Here is a 21,229-nt window from a genome sequence, read left to right on the forward strand (position 1 = left end):
GTCGTTATTGACAACATTTGTTTGTTCTTTTAGGCTTTTTTGGAGTTGGAACTCACCTAAGGCAAATACGCACATTGCAATCCAAATTAATAATTTACATCAATTTGCACTATTTATTTTTGTTTACTTCTCTTTGATTATAATAATTTTTTAGCGGGAACACCAACAAAAATGTCTTTTTTTTCTCAATGTGAATTATTTACAACTAAAGTCTTGTTTTTGAGACATGAATTAGTTGTTTATTATATCTTTTTTACATCAATTTGTTATATATTATTTGTCAGAGCATGAGTATCCTCTGATAAATTTTAAATTTAACATTATATTTCCCCAAAACTCTACCAGATTAATTATGTTCTTGTATACATTATATTCATTTCTGTAAACATAATTTGGTAATAAGAGTTGTATTTATCTAACCTAACTAATATTTATTTTATGAATATTTTTGGGGTCCAAAATGAAATAAATTAATCCAATGAGCCCAAGTGTATTGTTTCAGACAAAATCTATAATAAATTTGAGTGAAAGAAAAGAAAAGAGAATCTGGGTATAAACCATAGAAGTTAAAGAACCATATTCTAGTATATGTGCTAAAGCACCATATTCTAGCCAATTGATTACGTCAAAATTTATGGTATTTAGTTCAGAAACTGGTCAATGGACATATACAAATGTAACTATGGAAGGATTTAAGCTGAGATATGGAAAGGAAGAGTATTTCCATGGTGCTATTTATTGGATTGTGATAAACCATGAATCTGTGTTGCTATCTTGCTACCGTTTTGATATTGCAGCTGAGAATTTGACGAAAATTTATGTGCCTGCAAAGGCTTATCGTTCACACTTCCAGAATTTTGGAGAATCCAATGGACACTTGTACCTTGCTTGTGTCCGAGATGATACAGTAGAAATTTTAAATATGTACGAGTTGGACCAGGTTACTCTAAAGTGGGTTATTAAGCACTGGGTACATATTAATTGTCTGATACGTTCATTCCCACATGATGTTAGGAATGGGAGGAATCAGATATATCACTCAGCTAGTTCAATATTAAGTATTCTAAGAGGAGAAGAGGAAGAAGGGTCAGTTCTTGTTATAAAGATTGATAGAAAAGTGGTTGCTTATAACTTGAAGAGTAAGAAAGTAGATGTACTGCTAGATGCGCTCAGATTCAAGCCACAACGTAGGAAAAATGATATAGTTTCTCCGTTTCCTTTCGTTCCCGCATATCCATTTGTTGCAACCCTATATCCATTATAAGCACAAGCTCCCCATTAGAAAATTGTTTAATTAGTTCTAAAAGTTAATTTCTTCATAATTTTATTATTTATATGTTTAATTTACTATACATCTTACAGTACTTTCGAGTTCTGCATTCTATTGTGGCTTATATACTTTTAAGTGGGAGAGCATATGGGAATTGACATGTATCATGAAGTGTATCATGTTTTCACAAACAGTGACCAAGCCATCTAGATATCTAGTTTTCTTAACTATTTTTTTTATTGTTAGTTACTACCGATGATAGATAATTATAAGTGATTCAGTTATTGTGATGCGATGATAGTTTACTTCGTTTAGTAATTGTACCTTGCTAGGTTTATTTAATAGCAGCAATTTTTGCCTTTGATGACAAGCTAAAAATTTGTATTTCTAATAACACATTTTATATTTCTACTTCTATACATGTACTATCTGAAACATATCATAGTATCTCTCTTTCTCATCTTTGTTGGTTCTTTTAATCTAAACTTATATTTATTTTGTTTTGCTATATTTTGTTTTCATGTGTTTAGACTCAGTCTACAGGTGTGAAGTAGTTGCTTGCTTTTAGGATAGTTGCTTGCTTTTAGGAGATTAGAAGAATAATGTTCAGTAGTGGAGACTTGTTAGGAGTTTAGTTATTTTCCCTAGTTTGTAGCTTTCTTTCTTTGTGTACTCAATTTAAATATCGCTTCTGCAGTTCTAATAAAAACTACGCTATTTGATAGCACATCTTTTGTTTTCTCTCAGTTTTCATAACAAACACAACAAGTATAACCAACAATCTAGTATCAAAGCACTTAGTTCAAACAGTTGATGCCCAAGTACATGCCAAAAGCAGTTTCGACAATGGAACCAGGGAAAAACAAAGACAGTGCGGTTAGTTTGAATTACCCCATGTTGATGAGAGGTAATTATACAACATGGGCTCTGAAAATGAAGGTATATAAGCAGACCCATGGCGTCTGGGATGTAGTGGTACCTAAAGATTCGAAGGCACCAATCGATGACAAGATGGACAAAATCGCTATGGCAACCATTTATCAAAGTATTCCAGAAGACATTTTCCTTTCACTGCCTGAGAAAGAAACTGCAAAAGAAGTTTGGGAGGCAATTAAAGTAATGTGTCAGGGTGCGGAACATGTGAAGAATGCAAAGATACAAACGCTCAAGGCTGAATTCGAGTCACTAAGCATGAAGGACTCAGACTCTCTCGATGATTTCTGTTTGAAGATCACAGGCATGGTGACAAACATTCGTGCACTTGGAGAGGCAGTAGCTGAAGCTTATGTCGTGATGAAAATATTAAGAGCAATACCCCCGAAGTTCTTGCAGATTGTGTCCACCATTGAACAGTTTGGAAATCTGGATACAATGACAATAGAGGAGGCTGTCAGTTCCATGAAAGCACATGAGGAAAGGCTTTGAGGACAGGGCGACAGTAGTAGGAGTCAGTTGCTTCTCACTGAAGAGGAATGGTTGAAGAAGGAGAAGGAGGAGAGCAAGTTGTTTCTCACTAGAGATGAGTGGATCGGGCGATCAAATAGAGTTGGAACGGAACAATGGTTTTGAGGACGAGAATATAATCGAGGCACACGTGATAGGAGCCGCGTAAGGTGTTTCAATTGCAACATTCTCGGACATTTTGCTGCAGATTGTAGGAAACCTGGATGTGATAAAGAAAGTAAGGAGGAGGCTAACATTGTTGAAATTCCAGATGAACCAGCATTGCTTTTAATAGAATGCGAAGGCAAAGGAGAGAATATGATATTATTGAACAAATAGAAGGTGACACTTAAACTAGTTCAAGATGGAGAAGGAAAAAGAATAGAATCAAACCTATGGTATTTGGATAACGGGGCCAGCAACCACATGACTGGGGAACGAAAAAAATTCAGGGATTTGGATGAACGAATAATAGGGCAAGTGAAGTTTGGAGACGGATCATTGGTCCACATAAAAGGGGGAGGCTCTATAGGAATCAAGTGCAAAACGGGAGAAGAACGAGTCTTGAAAGAGGTATATTATATTCCCTCACTCTGCAACAATATAATTAGCATTGGCCATTTGTCGAAAGAAGGCAATAAAATCATAATTAGTGGTGACTATATGTGGGTACGTGATAATTGCAGAAATCTTCTTATAAAAGTCAAGAGGTCTATGAATAGGTAGTATAAAATTATTCCTGAAACCTGTGAACCATGGTGTCTGCTGTCTAAGACGCATGAAGATTCTTTGCTTGTAGCATTCTCGATTGGGTCATGTCAACTTTAGGGAGATGATGCTAATGGATTCAAATAAAATGGCGCATGATTTGCCAAAGTTATCTCACCCGAAAGATGTATGCACGGATTGCATTATGACAAAGCAGATCAGGAAAAGCTTTCCATCTAAATCTATTTTTGCTGCAAAGAAATCTCTAGAATTGGTTCATAAAGATTTATGTGGTCCTTTGTCACCACCCACGACAGCAGGTAACAAATACATATTCCTTTTGGTTGATGATTATAGCAGGGTCATGTGGGCTTATCTCTTGAAAAGCAAGGATGAAGCAATTCAAGCATTTAAGAACTTCAGAGCTCAAATCGAGGATGGGCCAGAAAAATGAATTAGAACTTTCAGGATGGATCGTGGTGGCGAGTTTTGCTCGAAAAAATTCACAGACTTCTGCAACGAAGTTAGCATTAAGAGGCATTTCACAGCGCCTTACTCGCCACAACAAAATGGTGTTGTGGAATGGAGAAATAGAACCATGATCGAGATGGCTCGAAGTATGTTGAAACAAATGCACCTGCCAAGTACTTTTTGGGGTGAAGCTGTCCGACATACGATTTACATATTAAATCATCTACCCACACGTGTTGTTTCTGGAATGACTCCATTCGAAGCTTGGTTTGAGAAAAAACCAACTATTAGTCATATACGTGTCTTTGGCTGCCTAGCATACATGAGATTGCCAAGTTGTTCCATAAAAAAACTTGAAGATTGAAGCAAGCCAGTCATTCATCTTGGGAAGAAGCCTCGAACAAAGGCTTATAGGCTATATGATCCCATCAACAAATCAGTTCATATCAGTAGAGATGTTTTTTTCGAAGAAAGAAAGTACTGGAACTGGGATGAAAATGAGGAAGTTGCAAAAGAACAAATGAAGATATTTACTATTTTTGGAGCACGTAGTTATGATGAAGGAGGGAATGCATCAGAACAGGACTCTAATGTCTCTTATGATACAGAGATTGATAGTGACACAAACTCTAATTCGATGAATACTGAGCCTATGCATACATCGAGTTCTTCCGTTTCAGTTACAGATTCTGAAACGAGTAGTGAGCCTAGAAACTACAGAAGTCTCAGTGACATCTATGCTAATACTGAGGTGGTTGAACTCGAAGATGATGAGTTACTGCTTATGGGTGTTGATGAACCCATGAATTATGGACAAACTGTAAAGGATCGTAACTGGAGGGATGCAATGCAAAGGGAAATTGATGTAGTTGAGAATAACGAAACCTGGAAGCTTACAGAACTTCCACCTGGGCAGATCAGTTTGAAATGGATTTATAAATTAAAGAGAGATGCAAACGGGAAAATTCAGAAGTATCAGGAAAGAATTGTTGCCAAAGGGTACGTCCAAAAATAAGGTGTGGACTTCGAAGAAATCTTCGCACCTGTCACACGTTTTAAAACTATAAGGTTACTCCTTGCTCTCGTTGCCAAATATAGCTGGGAAGTTAACCATCTTGCTGTCAAAACGGCTTTTCTAAACGGCGATATTTAGGAAGAAGTTTATGTGTCTCAGCCTGATGGGTTTTTTCAGAAAGGAAAGGAAAACTTGGTGTACATGCTTATAAAAGCTTTATATGACTTAAGGCAGGCACCCCGAGCCTGGTACGAGAAGTTAAATAAATGCCTTGAAGAACTGGGGTTTGAAAGATGTCCTCATAAGCATGCTATCTACACCAACAAAGCTGAAGGAGAAATTCTTATTATTGGAGTTTACGTCGATGATTTACTCTTAACAGGTACAAGTGTTACTGTTATGAACTAGTTTAAGGACCAAATGAATAGAAGATTTGAGATAAGTGATCTTGGAAAGCTCTCATACTACTTGGGAATGGAGGTAAAGCAGAGTGTTGGGTGCATTGAGATTAGACAAACGGCGTATGCTAGAAAAAGACTGGAGAAAGCCGGACTAGGCGATTGCAATCCAGTCAAATATCCTATGAACCCCAAGGAAAGCATTGGCAGAGACAAGGGTGGTCAGCCTATAGACACAACTCAATTCAAGAGCTTAGTTGGGGGGTTAAGATACCTGGTTCATACAAGACCATATATCACGTTCTCTGTGGGAATAATAAGCAGGTTCATGGAGAAGCCTACATCACAACTTCTTAATGCTGCTAAAAGGATTTTGCGTTACATCAGGGGTACTATAAATTTTGGTCTAGTTTACACGAAGAACAGTGGGAATAATGTGGTGACTGGATATTCAGATAGTGACTTAGCAAGCCAAATTGAAGATCAGAAAAGTACAGGGGAATGGTTTTTTACTTGAATGCAAGTCTGATAACTGGGTTTCTCAAAAACAAAGATGTGTTGCATTATCTTCTTACGAGGCCGAGTTTATGGCTGCCACTGCTGTAGCTTGCCAAGCTATTTGGTTACGAAAACTTCTTACTCAGATTACTGGAGAGAGCACGGGTCCAGTGGTATTATATATTGACAACAAATCTGTAATTGACTTGGCGAAAAGTCCGGTGTTTCACGGACGTAGTAAGCATATAGACATTCGTTATCATTTTATCCGTGAATGTGTTGAGAAAGGTGAAATCATTGTCAAACACGTTAGTACAGACAAGCAACGAGCTGATATCTTAACTAAAGCATTTCCAGTGATCAAGTTCGAAAAAATGCGCTGACTTCTTGGTGTCAAAGAGCTGGCTGAACAAGTTTAGATTACGGGAGAATTTTGTTGATTCTTTTAATCTAAACTTGTATTTATTTTGTTTTTCTATATTTTGTTTTCATGCGTTTAGACTCAGTCTACAGGTGTGAAGTAGTTGCTTGCTTTTAGGATAGTTGCTTGCTTTTAGGAGATTAGAAGAACAATGTTCAGTAGTGGAGACTTGTTAGGAGTTCAGTTTTTTCCCTAGTTTGTAGCTTGCTTTCTCTGTATACTTTAAATATCTCATCTGCAGTTCTAATAAAAACTACGCTATTTGATAGCACATCTTTTGTTTTTTCTCAATTTTTATAACAAACAAAAAGTATAACCAACAATCTTTACTGACTATAAAATGGTTTCTGTTTTTGAGAGGGAATAAGAGCAATGGGAGATCCCAATGAAATAAGGGAATAAGTTGCCATCACTTGCACTTGAAAGTAATACGAATGATATGTGGTTAGTTAAGATAAATGGCCCAAGGGGTCTCGTACCATTATCCAGTTTCGTTGTTTGGTAAACGTTGAGCTATTTGATAATTTACAAAGTAGTAGAACTTCATCTTGCAGAAAATTTGAAAATAGACCTTTGTGCACCATTACTGGGTTTTAGAATTTTTATGTTCCTGTATTTTTTGGGTTGTGTGCCTTTATAGGTTTTATCGAGTTGTGTGCCTGTATAGGTTTTATCCCCGAATGAGATTTTAAACTTTTATATCTTCTGCCATATTCTTGGTATGAATTTTTATTACATATTTTTTGACATCATTACTCTTAATTGCATAGTTTTTTGGGAGCCGTGCTTATGTACATATTTGAGATTTTTACATAAGCTCAATTTAATTATATTAATATATATTAAATTTAGGTAAAAGATATTTGTTGCCGTGAATAAATCATTAGCAAAGAGAAAACAATTCTTTCCAAACTATAAATAAATACTACTAGAAAAAATTTCTTTAAAAAAAATAAAAAAATATATATTTAAAATAGTGCACAAAAAATATCTATTGCATATGATTTTTGTTAGTTGCATTTATATATCCACATAATATAATTTAGTAACTAGTGACATTGCCATTTGTAATTGTTTACTTAATTTAAGTATGTATAGTTTCTTTGTTGTTCCCTTTATTATAAACTAATTACCTAATTTTGAATGACACCATATGCCATCCTCATGTTTGGGAATCTAGGAAATATATATATATATTTTTACTCAATCATCTATAAGTTTTTTTTAGTAAATGAAACTAATTTTGAATGGCATGTATTGATGTTTTTTTCTTGAGAAACAATGTTGGTCGCAAGTAGCCTAAAAATCTAAAATATCATATCACTTCTCACAAAACATTTAAGTGGGATTACCAATCCAACGAAAACTTATCAATAGTAGCATAATGTTATCTGGCCGGCTTTACTGTCAAATGATCTAGGAATAAAAGGAAAAGATAAGGTGACAGAACTAGCCAACATACGAATATCCCTATTAAAACAAATATTTACCAATAAATGGCGTATGTTATTAAGGAATATGAGGAAAACCAGATGGCTAAAATTGCTTCCCGTGGCTAGGTGACAGGCGTTTAGGAAGCTCAAATATGATAAAATCATCCATCACAACTAAAATTTCACCTTAAGAGCTGCGGGGGATCCCAATACAATGAATGTATATTGAGGAGGGGTGTAGCAGGCCGAAGCAAGGATTCTATCTCATACTGATAATTTTTGACCAAAAGTAATAGCATAAACATGACAATGAAAAAAATCCTCATCTTTCAAATGCAACAAGTTGTGTTCATAAGAGTTCTTAAAAACCAATAGCTTGAAATTTTGATAGAAATGAAATTATTATATGGTATAACCATAAGGAATGCGATCGCACTAGCCTTGTCGGAATAAGGGCCCAAAAATATGATTTTATTATTTATATTTGTATACAAGTATAAGCATATGTAAGATTCTTATGTTCTTTGTATGCTTATAAATTTTGACATCTCTCCACTTTCATTATTCACTATAAGAAACAGCCACTTTACCAACCGCCAAATCAGTCATTATGAGGTCAAAACACCAGTACAACCTGAAAGCTAAACAACAGTACACACCGGTTGTAGAATAGATAAAAGGAGTGAAAAACAACAGAACTGAGTATAAACTCGTTTTGTATTTCTTGCTGATAAAAAATTGCAGATAACTACTTTACATTATTTAAACTAAAAGACAGTAAAACTACCACTACAGATAAGGCTAACAAATAGCAACTATCTCCTGATAAAACTCCACCTCTCCACTTATTCAAACGACTCCTACAAACTCTCCTCTCAGACAATGACTTATTCATGTGGACCTTATATGGCATAAAAGCTAGTTTAGATTAAAAATAAAACCAACAAATTCCCCCTAATCTAAACTCACTTCTGCAGATTCTGAAGTCCCAACAATGCACGCATTTTCTCAAACTTCACAGTTGACATAGCCTTTGTCAAGGTGTCCGCATGCTGTTCTTCTGTCCGTGTATGCTTGATAATAACTTCTCCACGTTCTACTCATTCACGAATGAAGTGATAGCGAATGTCAATGTGCTTGCTTCTTCCGTGAAACACCGGGTTTTTGGCCAAATCAATTGCAGAACGATTATCAATGAAGATCACCACAAGACCATGCTTCATATCTGTGATTTGGGTGAGCAGATTCCGTAGCCAAACCCCTTGACATGCTGCAGCTGTAGCTGCCATAAACTCAGCCTCATATGAGGAAAGAGCTACGCAGCGCTGCTTCTGTGAAACCCACGTTATCAAGCTCTCGTTAAGGTAGAATGCCATGCCTCTTGTGCTTCTTCGGCCTTCAACACTCCCAGCCATATCACTGTCAGAATATCCAGATAATATGTAATTTCCAGCTCCCTTTCTGTAAACCAGGCCGTATTCTAGTGTTCCTTTCACGTAACGCAAGATGCGTTTAACAGCATTTAAATGTAGCATTGTCGGTCGTTCCATGAACCTACTAAACATCCCAACTGAGAAGGCAATGTCTGGCCTAGTATGTACTAGGTATCTGAGACCTCCTACCAACTCTTGAACATCGTGGAGTCGACAACTTTACCATTAACATCTTTATCAAGCTGCAGTTTGGGTTCCATTTGATAGTTTGATGGATTACATTTGCTCAACCCTGCCTTCTCGAGTAATTTTTTAGCATATGTTGTTTGTTTCAGTTCCGTGTACCCCTGCTTCTGCACTACCTCGATCCCCAAATAATGAGTCAGCTTTCCAAGATCAGTCATTTCGAACTCTTCCCCCATCTGCTTCTTAAACTTAAGTATGGCTGACAAGCTTATCCCCGTAGCCAATATATCGTCTACATAAACACCGATGATGAAAACTTTATCTCCTTCCCGTTTAGTGTACACCGCGTGCTCATAAGGGCATTTACGAAATCCCAATCGCTCAAGATACTTGCTTAACTTAGCATACCACGCTTGTGGTGCTTGACGCAAACCGTGTAAAGCCTTGATTAATCGATACACCATATGCTCTCTGTTTTCTTTAACGAACCCCTCCGGTTGTGATACATACACCACTTCCTTCAACTCACCATTTAGAAAAGCCGATTTTACGTCTAAGTGATGAACCTCCCACTTATTTTTGGTTGCCAAGGCCAATAATAATCTCACCGTTTCTAAACGTGTAACAGGAGCAAATACTTCCTCAAAATCTATACCTTGTCTCTGAACATAATCCTTCGCAACGAGCCTAGCCTTATGCTTGACTATCTTACCAGTTGCGTCACTTTTCAGCTTATACACCCATTTCAGTCCAATAGGTTTGTGTCCGGGTGGTAACTCTACTAGCTTCCCAGTGTTATTTTTTTCAATAGCATCAATCTCATTCTTCATAGCAACCTTCCAGGCTTTCTCAGACATACCTTAACTGTAGCTAGTTGGCTCGTCAACTCCCAACAACATCAGTTCATTCTCCAATTCGATCTGCTGAGTTTCGTCATAAATTTCAGTTAGAGATTTGAACCTCTTTGGTTCATTGTCACCGTTGTTACCTGAGCTTGCAGCACTGCTTAAAATTGCAGGCGTATCTCCTTCGGTTGTTGCTTCTAACATTTGTTCACTCGGGCTTTCACTAATGTTCCTCGAGCTTTCACTGCTGTACCTGGGCGTAACTGGCTCTACCTCAGGCTCTTGAATTTCTGTGTGAGTGAAATCATGCCCGACAACTGTGAGAGGAACTGACTTTGGCAAATCAGCGATTCCTGTTGAAATATAATCAGTTAACGGTTGTGAGTCCCACTCCCAGGCCTTTTGCTCCTCAAAGACAACATCTCTACTCACCAAGATTTTTTCAAAAACTGGATCATATAGTCTGCAAGCCTTAGTCCCCGGTTCTCTTCCAAGATAGATCGTTTTCTTACTTCGATCATCAAGTTTTGATGTGTGTACACCATGCATCTTCATATATGCCACATAGCCAAAGACTCGTAAATGGCTAACGTCCGGTTTTCTACCCAACCATGCTTCATATGGTGTCACCTCTGTTAATGCACGCATGGGCAATCGATTTAGAATGTACACCGAATGGCGCACTGCTTCCCCCCAAAATTATGACGGGAGATTTCTTTCTTTCAATAAACTTCTTGTCATGGCCACTACAGTACGATTTCTTCGCTCGACCACCCTATTTTGCTGTGGGGTGTAAGGAGCAGTGAATTGTCTTGAGATACCCATGTTATCACAGTACTCTGTGAACTCCTTTGAACAAAATTCTCCACCCCTATCAGTTTGCAACATTTTTACTTTCTTTTCCGAGTCACGTTCAACCAGCAACTTAAACTTCTTGAATGCCCCAAGTGCTTCATCCTTCCTGGTGAGTAAGTAAACCTAGGGCTGTTCACGAACCGAGCCGAGTCGAGTTTTGATCGAACAGAGCCGAGCTTTAATTTTTTTTCTGACGAACCGAGCGGAGCCGAGCTTTCTTATCGAACAAAAATCGTGTTCGAGCTCGAGCTCGTTAACTAACGAGCCGAACACGAGCTTGTTCGCGAACATAAACGAGCCGAGCCGAGCCAGAAAAAATTCTGGTCAACCGATGTTTGACTGTCAAAATAACTTATCAAATAAATTTTTTTTTTTGAAAATTTGGTTATATCACTAAAATATATATATCTTGACATCCATACGATTGGATCGAGGAAAAATATTTTTAAAAAAATCGAAACACCAATTAATGACTAAATACTAGTTAGTGGTAATAGTCAAACTACTACTTGACTGTTAAAATAACAAACCAAATAAAATTATTTTGGTCTGAAAATTTGGTTATATCATTAAAATATATTTATTTTGACATCCATACGGTTGGATCAATTAAAAATAATTTTAAACAAGTCGAGATACTAATACAGGACTAAACACTAGTTACTAGTACTAGTCAAACTAATGTTTGACTGTTAAAATAGCAAACCAAATAAAATTATTTTGATCTGTAACTTTGGTTATATCAATAAAATGTATGTATTATGACATCCATACGGTTGGATCAATATAAAATATTTTTAAAATAATCAAAACAACAAATCAGGACTAACCACTAGTTAACGGTAATAGTCAAACTAATACTTGACTGTTAATATAACAAACCAAATAAAATTATTTTGATCTGAAAATTTGGTTATATCATTAAAATATATTTATTTTGATATCCATACGGTTGGATCAATTAGAAATAATTTTAAATAAATCGAGACACCAATACAAGACTAAACATTAGTTACCAAGACTAGTCAAACTAATGTTTGACTATTAAAATAGCAAACCAAATAAAATTATTTTGATCTAAAACTTTGGTTATATCAGTAAAATAAATATTTTATGAAATCCATACGGTTGGATCGATATAAAGTATTTTTAAAATAATCGAAACAACAAATCCGGATTAAACACTAGTTAGCGTTAATAGTCAAACTAATGCTTGACCATAAAATAGAAAATCAAATAAAATTGTTTTTGATGTGAAACATTGGTTATATCATTAAAATATATATTTTATGATATCCATACGGTTGGATCGATGAAAAATATTTTAAAAAAAATCTTAACTAAAATATAATTATGAAGCTACATTTTAAAATTAGAAACTAAAATATAAAATTTCCAAATCACGTCAAAATATATCAGATATGGTATGCAAAATGATCGTTGGAAGATAAAAAAAAATACAGTGAAGTCGGATTTAAAAAAAAATCATACCTATATAAAAATATTTAGGATATATTAGAATTTTTTTGAATTTTAACGAACGAGTTCGAGCCGAGCCGAGCTCGAGCCGAGCTCGAGCCTAACAACCCAAAACTCGGCTCGAGCTCGATTTGCTTAACGAACATATTTTTCTGTTCGAGCTCGAGCTCGAGTTCGTTAACGAGCCGAGCCGAACGAGCTCTTAACGAGCCGAGCTCGAGCTTGTTCACGAACTTCCTTTGGTTGGATCAATGAGGGTAGACCATGCACCATCCCCTTCTCAAACATCAATATCATGGCTTGGTAATTTACATGACCAAGGCGTGAGTGCCAAAGCCGTGTTGTGTTCTCTATACTTAGCATAAGACACGATGCCTCACAAGACTCCAAAATAATTTTATAAAGTCTATTACATGATCTTTTTACTTTCATAAGAAGTCATCCTTTATCATCATAGACCCACAAAAAAACACCATTCATTATGACTTTATTTCCACATTCAGACAGTTGCCCAAGGCTTATAATATTACTACAGAGACTGGGGATATAGTATACCTCGTGGAAGATTCGTTCATCACCATTTTTACATTTGAACATCACCGAGCCTTTGCCTTTTATTTCTACCAGGGAGCCATCTCCGAACTTCACTTGCCCTGTCACCCTTTCATCCAGTTCGTTAAACTTGGAGCGTAACCCTGTCATGTGGTTACTTGCTCCATTGTCTAGGTACCACAAATTACTTTCGACTTTCTTGACCTGATCCTTCTGCAACTTTGGAACCAGCCCTTTCTCATTAAGTAACAACGTGTCATTTTTAACCTTCTCAAATTCTGTTAGGAGCAACGCTGGTTCGTCATCTTGTATTTGGGCAAGGTTCGCCTCTTGCTTCTTTTCCTTTTCCTTTCGTGGTTTACGACACTCCGCCGCATAATGCCCATACAACTGACAGTTAAAGCACCTCACCTTACTCTTATCATGCTGTCCTTGATAGCTAGATGTACCTCGACTTTTATTTGACCTCTTAAGCCATTCTTCCCTAGACAATAGAAGACGACCTTCAGTGGCTTCTCGTTTCTCCCACTCCTCTTCAGTTAACATCAATTGACCCACAGGTTTCTCAGTTTGTCCACCAAGTCTTTCTTCATGTGCCTTTAATGAGCCTACTGCCTCTTCCACAGACATTTCTTCAATCTGTCCAAATTGTCCAATGGCTGAGGTTATCTGCACAAATCTTGAAGGAACAGCTCTCAGTAATTTCTTCACTATGTAACTCTCCTCCACGGTTTCTCCTAGTGCCCTGATGTTTGTGACCAGTGCACTCAATTTCATACTAAACTCATCGATTGTCTCCGCATCTTTCATGCTCATCATTTCAAACTCTGCCCTCAGTGTTTGAACCTTGGCCCTCTTGACTCGATCTGCCCCAAGAGACATTGTCTTTATGGCCTCCCAAGCACCTTTAACTGTCTTCTTCTCAGCTACGGACAAGAGCACGTCCTCAGGGATGGCTTGGTAGATGGCTGCTAATGCCACCTTGTCTGCTCTTTCTTTAACCGCGGCCTTTGGGTCCACAGGCTCGATCGCCTCCCAAATCCCATGAGCCTCCATAAAGGCTTTCATCTTTATCGACCACGCCGTGTAATTGCTTTTGCTCAGCATTGGATAACTTAACGTTACTGATCCATCCTTGCCTTTGTTTTCCTCCATTATCGTAGTCCTTGGCATGTACTTTGGCATTCACCGAACACCCGCTCTGATACCAAATGAAAGCTAAACAACAGTACACACCAGTTGTAGAATAGATATAAAAGGAATGAAAAACACCAAAACTGAGTATAAACTCGTTTTGTATTTCTTGCTGATAAAAAATTGCAGATAACTACTTTACATTATTTAAACTAAAAGACAGTAAAACTACCACTACAGATAAGGCTAACAAATAGCAACTATCTCCTGATAAAACTCCACCTCTCCACTTATTCAAACGACTCCTACAAACTCTCCTCTCAGACAATGACTTATTCATGTGGACCTTATGTGGCATAACAGCTAGTTTAGATTAAAAATAAAACCAACACAACCCTGCTGACTTAATGGAAGATACAGTTTATTCCATATCTCGCTCTAATTCTGAAGGTAAGATCCCTCTTTGTTTAGATCCTGCTGTACTAACTGAAAGTATTCCAATTAACTAGTGGAGGGATTTGCTCTCTAGAGAAACTGTCATGAGGATGATACAGTCTTGTAATGGGTTGAATCTATTTAGATTCAACTCCTTAGAAAGGGATAGGAAAGCGTATTATGTTCGAAATTTAGTTACCAATGAAATCAAATCAGTACCTTCACCCAAATTAGATTCTAGATTTTATGAATGGATTGTTACTTTTGTTTTGGCTTTTGAGCCTCTGGTATCACCCCATTACAAAGTTATCTGTGCTACAGCGTCGATAGCGAGAGTAGTTACATCTAAATTCATGATATTTAGTTCAGAAACTGGTAGATGGAAAGATACTAATGTTACTATGGATGGACATGAGCTGCAATACGGAAAGGGACTGTATTGCCAGGGTGCTATTTATTGGATTGTGAGAAACACGCAATCTTGTTATCGTTTCGATATTGAAGCTAAGAATTTGACCAAAATCTCTTTTCCTCCAACGGCTTCTGGTTCAGGCTTCAGGCATTTTGTTGAATCTAATGGGCACTTGTACATTGTTTGTGTCGTAGATTGGGCACACAAAAATTTAAATGTGTATGAGTTGGATGAGGTTACTATGAAGTGGGTTATAAAGCACCGGGTACATATTAATCATCTCATTTCTTCATTACCACGTGATTTTGGGAATGGGAGAAATCTGCAGAAACGTCACTCCATCCAATCAATATTAAGCGTTCTGAGAGGAGAAGGGGAAGAAGACACAGCTCTTCTTGTAAATGTCTCTGGCAAAGTTGTTCTGTATAATCTCCAAAGTAAGAAAGTTGAGGTGCTCCTTTCTGAGCTCAGACGGAACAGTATTAACGGTGGGGCAATTCTTTATCTTGGTGAACCTCCATTTATTCCTGCATATCCTTTCGTTGCAACCTTACATCCAATGTAAGCACAAGCCCCTCATTAATAACAAATTTTCTAATTATTTTCTATTTAATTTACTATAGCTTATGTTGGGAAAGCATATGGGAACGGACATGTTTAAGCCAAATGTTTCTCTGTGCGAGTAAGGAATTTGTTGTTCATTTCTCAGCCACAGTCAACCTCAAAATGCTATATAGAGTGAGGGGGGGCTTATACATCTTGAAGGAGACTCCTAGTAGTTCTTCTCTGCTGTGCGAATATGGAATTATTTGTTGTTCTTCATTTAAATTTTCTTCCCTCTTACAACTTTGGTTGTGTCAGCTGCAATCAAGCATAATATAGTAGATTGTGCCCTAGAGATATATACTAAATGATGACTACCATAACTATAAGTGACTAACTTATTGTGATCCTATAAATGAAAACCTGTTTTGTTAAATTTGTTCCATCCTCAGTGGAATATGCAGTTAGGTAGGTGTATTTAATATTAATACTAACTATTTTGCTTTTAATGGTAAGCTAGGAATGCTTATTTCTAAAAATAAAAAAAATCCTGCCTTGTTAAATGTGTAGTAAAATATGTTGCATAAATTTATCTGCTTTCTGAAACAAATCAGAGTTTCTTATTTTCAAATTCATGTATATTTTTTTTCTGAAAAATGAAAATAATATTATTGACTACAAAATGTTTTTCTGCGTTTCACAGGGAATATTGTATGATCTACATTTTAATTTACATAATAGAACTACTTGCTGAAAATTTGAGAAGACACCGTGTCTAGCCCGTTTTAGATTTTCTACATTTTATGTATTATTTCCGTGTGTGTACCTAGACACATTATATAATTTTTTAATGTAATTTATATCTTAATATACTTAGTACCGAGTGAGATTATTATTTATTAATGTTCATTACAACAAATCGGGGCATCTATGATAGTCCTTTTTATTGAAACGGTCAAATTGAACCAATTACGATGAAAATTTTCCGTTGCTTTTGCTTTTGCTCAAGTAGTAAGTTCAAATTTTCATCACAAATTGCATTTCGTCATAAGTAAAAGCACTGAGATCCACTTTAGCAATTTAATAACAAATAAACTTACGAGTGAAACAATCATCGTATGTTGTTAAGTTCAGACACAAAAACGTCGTATTTTAGTATATGGGATCCTGTTGGTTGTCAAATTTAATATAAAATAAAATTAAAAATATAGAAAATTACTACATTATGACGGAATATGTTATGAACAACAATCGTAAATAACCCACAATTATGAATAACCCAAAAATATTAAAATCAGCGATATGCTTTTTTCCAGGTGTCTAGCCATTTTTGGCTCCTGAATCAATTCATTAATCTGTCTAATCACACATAATCTACATACAACTGTAGCGCAAACCAACACAAATTTCATGTCATAAATACTTACGATGATTTCATGTTTTTTGTAGTAAGATGGCGTGCCCAAATTGTAACTCTTGTTGTAAACATCTCTGGCAAAGTTGTTCTTTATAATCTCCAAGTAAGAAAGTTGAGGCGCATATTGGTGAACCTCCATTTATTCCTGCATATCCTTTTGTTGCAACCTTACATCCAATGTAAGCATAAGCCCCTCATTAATAACAAATTTTCTAATTATTTTCTATTTATTTTATATTGCTTATGTTGGGAAAGCATATGGGAACTGACATGTTTATGTTATGTATCTGCTATTACCTTTACCTGTGTTGATGTTTATGCCAAATGTTTCTCTGTGCGGGTAAGGAATTTGTTGTCCATTTCACAGCCACACTTAACCTCAAAATGTTCTGTTTTTCATAAATATGTAGTACTAGAGTGAGAGGGGATCATACATCTTGAAGGAGACTACTAGTAGTTCTTCTCTGCTGTGCCAATATGGAATTAGGTGTTGTTCTTATTCATTCAAATTTTCTTCCCTCTTACAACTTTAGTTGTGTCAGCTGCAATCTAGCATAATATAGTAGATTGTGCCCCGGAGATATATACTAAATGAAACAAATCATAGTTTCTTGTTTTCTAATTCATGTATATTTTTTTCTGAAAAATGAAAGTTATATTGACTATAAAATGTTATTATGCATTTCACATGGAATAATTTGGGCGATTAAGTTGACATCAGCGCTCTCGACTTTGTTTCGACTAAGTTTTTAAAGAATGTAAGCAATGGATGTAATAGGGATATTGTATGATCTGCATTTTAATTTACATAATAGAGCAACTTGCTGAAAATTTGAGAAGACACCGTGTCTAGACGGTTTTAAATTTTTTACATTTTATGTATTATTTCCGTGTGGGTACCTAGACACAAATTAGTTTTTTAATTTAATTTTTATCTTGATCTACTTAGTACTCCCGTGAGATTATCATATATTAATGTTCATTACAAAAAATCAGGGCATAAATGATGGTCTTTTTTTTATTAAAATTGTCGAATTGAACCAATTACGATGAAAAATTTCCGTCACTTTTGCTTTTGTTCGAATAGTAAGTTCAAATTTTTATCACAAATTTGCATTTCGTCGCAAGTAAATGCACCACGATCCACTTTTCTTTCTTTTTTTTTTCTTATGTACGTGCATGCATTATTGCTTCTTATACTCACACTTTGGGAAATACTTCGTGGCTGCCAAATTTGATGTTAACCCAAGAGAGTTTGAATTCTGACACTCACCCCCAAACCCGACTTCGAATTCTGAGCTTCTCATTCATTTTCTGAAACACACATGGCTTCAACGACTTCGTAAATATATTAATTTAATTTTTTTTCATCTAGCAGTGCGCCAACTCCTCAAATTTCTCATTCACCTATTCTCGAATAAAATGATATTTTATATTGATATGCTTGCTTCAAGTAAAATGATATTTTATGTTGAGGTTGTTACTTCGACGGTGTGACACTGAATTTTTTATGAGTGATAAATATAATATAACATAAATTGAATTAGAGATAACTAAATCTTATCAATCTTAGCATGATATTATCTGGTGGGCTTCACTGTTAAATGATCTACACTAAAAAAAGGATAAAATCGACCGACTAAATTGGACGGTTTTAAGAAAAAACGGTCGGTTTTAAATCTAATTTCTTCGACTAGATGTACAAACAAGTGTTCCATCGAATCAAACCAACTTTGAGAAAAAATCATTTTCAACAAACACAAAGCTTTGATAACCGATATTTCCATTATTTTCAGATCAGTTTTGTAACCACGGATGAGCATAAATCTTGAAAAAAGTTAGAAATTGTCGTGATTGCATCCACAATAAGCGCCGATAAAAGTTCACGAATTGCAAGAGGCAATAATTTTTGAAGAAAAATATGCGATCTAAATCCATAAAATGTACACTCCTCAACATTGCAACACCGTGATATATTTGATGAATAACTATACTGAAGTTTTAGCGAACTAATCCATTCAAATAAAAGTTTACGTTGTTTTCTAGTAATGGAATAAGTTGCTTTAGGTGGCTTTCCATTTTCATCGATCCACAAATAAGGTAACACCCCAAAATACTTGGAATCTGCTCATGCTTTTTTATGATCTTTTGATATTTTCTTATTACCCCATTCGTGGGATACATCATGAATTAATTAATGTCATGATTTTTAATATCTCCCTACTCTTTTATATGGTGTCAAGTTGTGACATGTTCCCTACAGCTACGGTTAGGGGGTAATTATTTATCTATTTTAATAATGTTATTTTTGCCTATGGACCGAAAGAATGTCGTTCCACTATATCATACATTTTGAGTGTAAAATATATGTAGCATTATCAAGACTATGGAAGGGATCCCACAAATATATTGTTGGAATATTAATTTAATCTAAATATGATTAATTCTGTTTTAATAATAAATCAGCTGTGTATACGTGGTTGTATGCAGTTAGAATAGGTCTTAGTAGTTGAGTCTATCTGGGAGAGTAATGGAGATAAATCAGGTATTTAGTTCCTGGTTTATAGTTGTTAGTTTCTCTTGTTTTAAACGTTCAGCATGTAATCATTTTAGTTAGCTCTTCAATTATTATCCATTCAGAAATATTAGTCAAGCACGTTTGCTTATTGTGAGTCTATATTACTATATCTACACTTATATCTGGTATCAGAGCTTGATACATACAATCTGTATGTACACTCATGGAAACTAACAAGGGAAAGGAGGGCTCATTTGGTTTAAGTTTTTCGATGCTCAACAAAACGAACTACACAGCATGGTCACTAAAAATGAAGGTTTTCATGCAAGCCCATGGCGTGTGGGATGCTATAGAACCTAAAGAAGATACAACAGTTGTCGAGGATAAGGTAGATAAACGTGCAATGGCCATAATCTACCAGGGAATTGCTGAGGACCTGTTGTTGTCAATTGCAGACAAGAAAACCTCAAAAGAGGCGTGGGATGCCATCAAGACAGTACATCTGGGTGCAGATAAGGTAAAAAAGGCGAAGGTTCAGACTCTTAAATCAGAGTTTGAAGCCCTCACTATGAAGGACACTGAGCAACTTAACGATTTCTGCATGAGGCTGAACGGCTTAGTAGCCAATATACGTACGTTGGGAGAGGAGATTGAAGAAGAATACGTGGTCAAGAAAATTCTGCGAGCTGTACCCACCAGATTCTTACAGATAGCTTCAGCTATTGAGCAGTTCGGGAACCTGGAGCAAATGTCTGTTGAGGAGACAGTGGGCTCTCTTAAGGCCCATGAAGAAAGAGTACGTGGGAAAAATGAGAGCAGTGATCAACAACTACTTCTCACCGAAGAAGAATGGGTGAAAAGGGAGAATAAGGAAGGCCAACTATTACTCACTCGGGATGAGTGGGTGAAGCGAGCGAACAGAGGTAGCTCACGGGGAAGAGATGTAACAAAGGGAAGAGACTTCTCTAGAGGTGGTCGTGACAGAAACAACATACGCTGTTTTAATTGCAGTGCTTACGGACACTATGCTGCGGAGTGTCGTAAACCCAGGAGAGAAAAGGAGCAAACTCATGAGGCAAATTTGGCCTATGTAAATGATGATGAACCCACTCTTTTGCTGGCAGAATGTCATGGTGTCAAGGATGAGATGATTTTGCTCCATGAAGGAGGAGTAAGTCCAAAATTGAACAAAGCTGGATTCGAAGGACGAAGGGACACAAGTGTGTGGTATCTCGATAATGGGGCTAGTAACCACATGACCGGTTACCGTCACAAGTTCACTAAACTGGATGAAGGAGTGAGAGGTAGAGTCAAGTTTGGAGATGGATCCACAGTTGAAATACATGGGAAAGGATCAATCAATCTTACAACTCAGGATGGCAAGGAATGTACTCTCAAAGAGGTATACTTTATTCCAAGTCTATGCAATAATATAATTTCATTGGGCCAATTGTCTGAAGGTAGTAGTAAAGTGATTATTAAGGGAGAATTTTTGTGGATTTATAATGAGAAAAATACCATGATAATGAAAGTGAAGCGTGCATCAAATAGATTATACAAGGTTTTAACAAAGGATACTAGTGGAATGTGTTTGTTAACAAAAGCAGATGATTTGACCTTGTTTTGGCATGCACGGCTTGGTCATGTGAATTTTAACTCTATGAATCTGATGTCCAAGAATCGAATGGTACATGGTTTGCCCATTTTTACACACCCAAAGGAAGTGTGTAAGGGATGCTTGATGTCTAAATAGGCGAGACGCC

General features: G+C 36.3%; 3 protein-coding genes across 3 annotated transcripts; 2 read left to right on the plus strand and 1 right to left on the minus strand.

The window, feature by feature from the left end:
- The first annotated feature begins 2,116 nt into the window (after positions 1–2,116).
- LOC141705647 (uncharacterized) lies at positions 2,117–2,695 on the plus strand. The gene has a single exon (XM_074508539.1). It carries the CDS (start codon positions 2,117–2,119, stop codon positions 2,693–2,695), a length of 579 nt encoding a protein of 192 aa, XP_074364640.1.
- A 10,198-nt stretch (positions 2,696–12,893) lies between these two features.
- LOC141705649 (uncharacterized) lies at positions 12,894–14,162 on the minus strand. Its single transcript, XM_074508540.1, has one exon. The coding sequence runs from the start codon at positions 14,160–14,162 to the stop codon at positions 12,894–12,896; it is 1,269 nt and encodes a 422-aa protein (XP_074364641.1).
- A 518-nt stretch (positions 14,163–14,680) lies between these two features.
- LOC141705650 (F-box protein At5g07610-like) lies at positions 14,681–15,553 on the plus strand. Its single transcript, XM_074508541.1, has one exon. It carries the CDS (start codon positions 14,681–14,683, stop codon positions 15,551–15,553), a length of 873 nt encoding a protein of 290 aa, XP_074364642.1.
- The last annotated feature ends 5,676 nt before the right edge of the window (positions 15,554–21,229 follow it).

Source organism: Apium graveolens, unplaced genomic scaffold (genome assembly GCF_009905375.1).
Source record: "Apium graveolens cultivar Ventura unplaced genomic scaffold, ASM990537v1 ctg9190, whole genome shotgun sequence".
Classification (NCBI taxonomy): domain Eukaryota; kingdom Viridiplantae; phylum Streptophyta; class Magnoliopsida; order Apiales; family Apiaceae; genus Apium; species Apium graveolens.